Raw genomic sequence first — 7,594 nt, 5'->3', positions numbered from 1 at the left:
CATAGTGATAGATTTTTTTTTTATAAAAATAGTCAAATAAAAGAAAACTACAACATATCTCCTACTTCTTTACTCCTCTTTTTAGTATATAAATCATTATTTGATTAGAAAAATTTGTCAGCTTCTTACTACACCTCCCTCTAAAGATGGGTTCTTGGGAATACAGGTTTTCTGTAATGAAAGAAAGTCCATGCAGCTTACAAAAATCCATGGAGAGTAAGCATATCCTTATTGTCACACATCATAAAGTGTTTTAACTTCCTTAAAATTGTCAAAATACAACAATGAACCCACTTTATTGTCCCATTTTTCTCTTCCTCATTTTCAAATTATCTCAGTTCATTATCAATGCCAATTTCCTTAAGACTGGGAAGTACTAGGTAAGGGTTTGAAACACACTTTTCATAAGTACCAGTGGAAAATAGCTGTGGGAATATTCTAGACTCAACAAGAATAAATAGATAAATATTGCTCCTGAGAACATTCTTTACAGGAGGACTTTTTAAATGTTAGGAGCAATATTAACCATTCAATCAAATTGTCATACAAATAAAATATTATATTATTACTTTAGGTGTAACTACACGATTGTCATTAAATTCATTGCTTTTAAATACTAGCAATAGCAATGGTTTATTTTTATTATTTATTATTATTATTTTCTCCCTTTTTGCTGTCAGAATTTCATCAAAACTTTAAGCATTTTAACTTCAAAGTTGAATTTTTAAAAACTTTTATTAATATGAAAATCTATAAAAAATATATACAATAATTACTTTTAAAAGATTATCTCTATTAATTTTTCTAAAGTTGTTTACACTAGAGAATATCATCCTTAGGAAATATGTAAGATTAAGAACTATAGTGTGTTTAACTTAAAATATATAAAAATTACAACAAAGTCACCGTAATGAGTAAAGGAGAGTTGACTGATTTATTCTGAATAAGTAGAAGAGGTTCATTTTGACTTATTAGCTCAAAGAGCAACTGCTGATTCAGGGCCTGCTTCCGTCATTTTTCCCTAGCTCCTATCATGCTCCTTTAGTGCATTGTTCTAAAATTAATACAAATGTTGACCCCGTGCTCCACCCATATTAACCTACATAGACACCACACTGACAACCACGTTGATTCCACGATAAACCCACGTGCCTATCGCTTATCATTACATTCTCTGTGACCTCACAGAGGATTTCTCAACACCTATCCAGACGCTGAAGGTCTCGAACGTTGCCAGCAGCCCACTGCCCAGAGCTGGGGTTATCGGTCTCCTCTTGGAGTTGTGTCTGCTTGGAGTACTTCAGCCTTGCAGCTTCACAGCCTCCCAGCAGCTACAGTGGATGCTCCAGATCCTGATCCAATGCCATAGGAGTTTTCGTAGCCTTTCAGGTACAGTCGAGGAGTATATGTCTCTAGCCCTTGACACTCTGTCTGCTTCATCCATACCTGAATCCAGCCTACTCATATATCATCTTCTTATCTCTCTCTAATCCCTAGGTTCAATAGAGTCATCTACAAGCTGCCATACCTAGTGAAGAAAATGTTTCATCCTAATATGGAGGCAATTTCTCTTAAGAGAATACAGAAGGAGTTACTTGCCATGTCTCAAGATCCCCTGTCACAGTGTTCTGCAGGGCCAGTGGCAGAAAACATGTTTCATTGGAAAGCAACCATAATGGGGCCCGAAGACAGCCCCTACCACGGAGGGGTATTTTTCCTAAACATTCACTTCCCAACCACTTATCCCTTTAAGCCTCCCAAAATTTCATTTATTACTCAAATCTACCATCCAAATATTGACCAAAATGGAAGCATCTTTCTAGATATTTTGGGTTCTGAGTGGTCCCCCGTAATTACCATTTCCGAAGTTCTTCTTTCTATCCGTTCTCTACTGTGTAATCCAAATCCAGATCTTCCACTGGTTCCTGAAATTGCGAAGGTCTACCACACGGATTTAAAACAGTATGAAAAATTGGCTCGGGAGTGGACAAAAAAATACGCAATGTAATTTCAACACAATTTATGGTATAATAAAAACTTGGTGGTTCACTTTATCAGCTGTGTATTATTGCTTTGAGCAAAGTGATGCCTCTCCAATCTTTTCTAGAGAAATATTGTACACTTTTCAAACTATGGTTAATATGAAGTGCGGTTTGGGGGTGGAAGAGAAGGGAAAATGGATGAGATATAGAGGAGGTGAGGAGGGAAAGTGAGGACAAGTGCAAATGGATTGGGTATGGGGAGGTGGGAGGTGAAAGAAGGGCAGATACCTGAGAGATAGGGGTGAAGAGAGTAAAGAAGAGGGAAGATGGATTGAAGGGGTGAGAGTGAAGAGGATAGATGTGTTGTGTGTGTGGAGTGGGAGAAGGGCAGATGATTAGAATGTGTTAGAGGTGTTGGGGGAGTGAGAAAGACAAATGGATTTGGTGTAGGGTACGTAGGAAGTAAGAAAAGGACAGATGGATGGGAGGTTGGGGAATGAGGGTGAGGAGGACAGATGGATGGCGTGTGGGTAAGGTGGGGGTGAGAGTGAGAGGAAGAGGTTTCTAGAAGATACATGAAAGCAGGAGATTTGAGGTGCTGGAAAGAGTGTAAAACCAGTTTCATTTTAGATTTGCCTAAACAATTTTCAATGAATTGGGTATGAAAAACTAAGCAAGAAAAAGCTGTGGTGGATTTCTGATCCAATATCAACCAGTATCTCCAATCATTAATGGGGGGGAAACTCTTGTTGAGAAAGAATTTCTTATAATTAATGCTATGTATTATTACTATGCAATTAATGCTAGCTTATACCTCATTAAGTAGTCAATGCTGGCCTGAACTCCAGATACTTCTTCACCAATATCCTCCTATATTGCCATTATAGGTCTGAGATTACAGCTTCCCTCATTACCTCAATGGGAACATTCCCATGTGGAGTTTTCAGACTGTATTTTGAAATCTACATTTATCTATCCAAAATTGAGTGGATTAAGAATTGTTATAAGTAAAATGTGTGATGCTTGTTACTACACCTGGCTTTTTATCTGGGTGCTAGAGATCCAAACAGAGTTTCTTAGGCTTGCAAAGCAAGCAATTTACTAAGTCATCTCTCCAGCCCTGGGGAGATTTTTTTCTCTGTTTCAACAATTTTTGCGAATTTCTCTTGCCCCCATTGCTTCCAATCTTTATGAGACAATGCATTCTGGCAGAAGTATGTACTGTAGAACAACTGCTGATCCCAAAGAGAGACAGACAAGAAAGGCTGGATATATATATATTTTCCTGGCTTTCGTTGCCTCCCAATTATGACACCAAATGATAAGCCATTCATGTCATTAACTTTTTATGTCAGATATCATGCTCTAGCCACATCCATAAAGCCTTCTCATTGAGAAATCATAAGTAAAAAACATTTTCTTGGAATTAAGACACTGAGTTTTGTCACATGCCATGTCTGTATAATATGGACCAGATTAAAATTAAAAAACAGAACAAAACAAAACAAAAACCCTTCATAGGATTTTTGACTATATGTGCTTCTTTTGTTTCAGGAAAGAATTTTTGCCCAGATTGTAATTAGTTTCTGTTGACTGTGTTAACAAAGGTAACAGCAATGCAATAGAAGCATTTCAGAAAATGAACAATTGTAGCAAATATTTAGATTTTAAATTCCTCATAAATAGAGAAATTTTCATTGTGGTAAAAGTTTTATTTCCATACATTATGAGTTTTTTAAACAGTTCTTATATTTAAATACCTATCATGTTACTGATTGTAATTTATTCATGGGTATAACGAAAAGTTGGTGAATATATATAATATTTCACAGTAATAGAGAAGATTAAATATAGTATTTTAGATGTATTTTTAAAACACTGCTAATGTATAAGTTGCACAGCAGTATATTGGGAAATTTAAATGAATAATTTCTCCCACATTGTTCTGTATTAACCTAATGTTCATAAGCATTTCAAAGTGACAGTGTTTGATGTCTAAGAGTACCAAAGAGGAATGAACTCACACTGCATGAGCTATTTACATAGAAAGGGGAGAGATAATCACATGTGAATCTGGGGTATATGCAAATAGACACTGTCATGAAGAGTTCAGTCAAACATATGACACAATACATAACTCGGTGGTACAGTGTAAGTTTTTCATAACATTATTTGTTATCCTCGTTAGATCAACAAACACAGACACAAATTTGTTCAAACATGAGTCTAACTTGGTGGTAATGGGACATGTCTTGGGAGGCAGAGGAATGTGGTTATCTGTGACACAGAGGCCAGCCTGGTATACAAAGAGAATTCCAGGAGAGTGAGGACCATTTCACAGAGAAAACCTGTCTCTATAAAACAAACAAATGAGACTACATAACTTTGTTAAAGTACTTTGCAGATGAGAATAAAAATTCAAACTTGAGTAAAATATATGGTGTACTTAATTAACCCAAAAATTTAGGATTAAAAATAAATCTCTATAGCCTCCTAAAGAAGAGAAAATTATACCACTAGATTGAGCTAAAGTACAAATTGTTCTGAAAACAATGTGGAAAAAAACAGATAAGCCAAGAGAAACAGTTATCCAACTCAAAAGCCATGCCAATCATTTAAAAGTTTCTAAGAATTCTCTGTTCAGCTCAGTGCCCCATTTTATAATTGGGTTGGTTAGCCTTTTACAGTCTAGTTTCTTGAATACTTTATATATTTTGGAGACCAGACCTTTGTCTGTTGCAGGGTTAGTGAAGATCTTCTCCCAGTCAGTAGGTTGCCTTTTTGTCTTAATGACAGTGTCCTTTGCTTTACAGAAGCTTCTCGGTCTCAGGAGGTCCCATTTATTCAATGATGCCCTTAATGTCTGTGTTGCTGGGGTTATACGTAGGAAGTTGTCTCCTATGTCCATGTGTTGTAGAGTACTTCCCACTTTCTCTTGTATCAGGTTCAGTGTGTTCAAACTGATATTGAGGTCTTTAATCCATTTGGACTTGAGTTTTGTGCATGGTGATAGATATGGATCTATTTTCATTCTTCTACAAGGAACTCAGGACCACGAGGGGTGCACCCCCACACTGAGACAATGGGGATGTTCTATCAGGAACTCACCAAGGCCAGCTGGACTGGGTCTGAAAAAGCATGGGATAAAATCAGACTCGCTGAACATAGCGGACAATGAGGACTGCTGAGAAGTCAAGAGCAATGGCACTGGGTTTTGATCCTACTGCACATACTGGCTTTGTGGGAGCCTAGGCTGTTTGGATGTTCATCTTACTAGACCTGGAAGGAGGTGGGAGGTCCTTGGACTCCCCACAGGGCAGGGAACCCTGAGTGCTCTTTGGGCTGATGAGGGAGGGGGAGTTGATTGGGGGAGGGGGAGGGAAATGGGAGGCGGTGGCGGGGAGGAGACAGAAATCTTTAATAAATAAATAAATAATAAACAAACAACAAAAAAACCCCAGGAGACCAAATTCCTACCTCAAACATAAAAAAAAAAAAGTTTCTAAGGTTTTTCTTTTCACATTTGACTTGAAAAATCTTACCCCAAGATAGTGCTTTGTATATTTACTCTTTAGTGCATAATAATGTTGGGGGAGGCTGTGGAACTTTTTATTATGTACACTCTAACTGGCAGATATAGCAATGGTAGGATTTTGATGGTTTCTGCCTACCTCTTAGTTTCCGGTTACTCAGCTATCTGATCCACTACATGAACTGCCATGTACTTTACCCAAGAATTGTGGACGGAGCCTTTCTGAAACCATAAGCCAAAATAAAGCATCCTGTAAGATTAAAGTGTTCCATAAGATTGTTCTGTCTGTTATTCTTTCACAGTGTCCTAAAATTAATTAATTCAACTCAAAATGTTACATTCATTCTGGGTACCTTTGTAGATGAAATGCACTAAGTTCAAACCCATCATATCAAACTGTGAAGGGCTTAATTATAATTAAACTTCAATTCCTACCTTAGAATGTCACATATTGCTAAAGTAAAACTTTACACCATAAAAGAGAATACCAAAGATTTCTTCTTAGGATAATTGGGAAGATCCTATCATAGTTGAGGACAAGAAAATATGAAATTCATTTTGGTAGTGGAAGTGCATCATACCTAAAAGAATAGATTAAAGTTTTTTGATAAGGAAATCATAATGATTTATATAGAAAATTTAATGATTTGTCTATAAAAATCTTTGGAAATGGGTGGGTGGTGATTATGTATGCTTTCAGTCACAACACTTGGGAGGCAGAGGCAGATGGATCTCAGTGCAGTCAAGGTCAGCTTGGTCTATAAGAGTTAGTTCCAGGACAGGCTCGAAAGCTTCAGTGAAACTTTCTCAAAAAAAAAAAAAAAAGGTAATTTTTGGAATGTATTTCAATTATCTTATGTTATACCCTTACCACAGTTTTTGTCATTGGATATTAAAAGAGAATTATGTTGCAGAGCATTTTAAATTATGAAGTATAAAGAAAATCATAAAACGGTATGATATATTTCAAAATATTACACATTTTCCTCAACATATATGAATAGAAATAACAGAGTATATGTCATAATGTATTGTAGGAGCTGCGGGCCTCTTTCCACAGCCCGGCTCCTGGCCGCCTGGCTAGCTTATGCCCCAAAATAACAACACACAAACTGTATTTGTTTAAATACTGCTTGGCCCATAATATCTAGCCTCTTCTTGGCTAACTCTCATACCTGGACTAGCCCATTTCTAATAATGTGTGTAGCACCCCAAGGTGCACTTACCGGGAAGATTCTAGCCTACATCCAGCTTCATCACGTCTGCCTCAGAGAGCAGAGCTGCATCGCGTCTGAGCTCACTTCCTCTTCCTCCCAGCATTCTGTTCTGTTTACCCCACCCACCTAAAGGCTGGGCTAAGGCAGTTTCTTTATTAGCCAGTGACCTTCCTCCATCAATAATAGATACTAACCTGTGATGTAATAGAAGGTACAGCAAATTAAGTTCAATGACTTACACTTCTTAAACCAAAATTCAGATGTAATTTTGTAGCTCTTCAAAACATAGATGAAAAGGCTGTCATTACTCAATTTGAGCATGTTCATACCTTTACAAACTGCTTGGGATGAACATTAAAGTTTAATGAAGAAGAAATGTTCAACTGGGTTGTCATTTAAGATCTTTCCACATTGAGAAAATCTTGTAATATGTAACTTTTTAAATTTATGTTGTATGAATTTGTGAGTGTAGCTCCAGAATCTTGTTTAATATCTATGATAACTGTATACTGTAGATCAAACAAACATGTTGAAGAGGACAGCAGAAGCTGGGTAGCATAATCAAATGGTTCAAATGAAGGTATTAAAATGCCAGAGGTAAATATACAAGTTTACAGGAATAGACACAAAATTCAATGCTTTGAATTTGTCTGGTGATGAGACCTATGTATTTGGGTGACTGGTAATGACATATTTCAATGTTAAATAAAATAATTCCACTAATAATTCTTGGTGCACTTGTACAAACAGCATAACTATAAGTAAAGTTAAAAAATGATTCATGCCATGAAATAGTCAGAATAACAAAATTATGTACAAAAGTCAAACTAGATTATAGTGCAACATGAGAAAGATGATGCTGT

General features: G+C 36.6%; 1 protein-coding gene across 1 annotated transcript; it reads left to right on the top strand.

Moving 5' to 3' along the window:
• Positions 1-1,540: 1,540 nt before the first annotated feature.
• On the top strand, positions 1,541-2,008 carry LOC142841254 (ubiquitin-conjugating enzyme E2 2-like). Its single transcript, XM_075958077.1, has one exon. The coding sequence runs from the start codon at positions 1,541-1,543 to the stop codon at positions 2,006-2,008; it is 468 nt and encodes a 155-aa protein (XP_075814192.1).
• The last annotated feature ends 5,586 nt before the right edge of the window (positions 2,009-7,594 follow it).

Source organism: Microtus pennsylvanicus, chromosome X, assembly GCF_037038515.1.
Source record: "Microtus pennsylvanicus isolate mMicPen1 chromosome X, mMicPen1.hap1, whole genome shotgun sequence".
Lineage (NCBI taxonomy): Eukaryota > Metazoa > Chordata > Mammalia > Rodentia > Cricetidae > Microtus > Microtus pennsylvanicus.
The sequence above is the reverse complement of the archived record's forward strand: the minus strand, read 5'-3'. Positions and strand labels throughout refer to the sequence as shown.

What these genes read in the sequence shown, in the direction of transcription:
- LOC142841254 (XM_075958077.1), top strand. Translation starts at nt 1,541, where the DNA reads ATGTTTCATCCTAATATGGAGGCAATTTCTCTTAAGAGAATACAGAAG.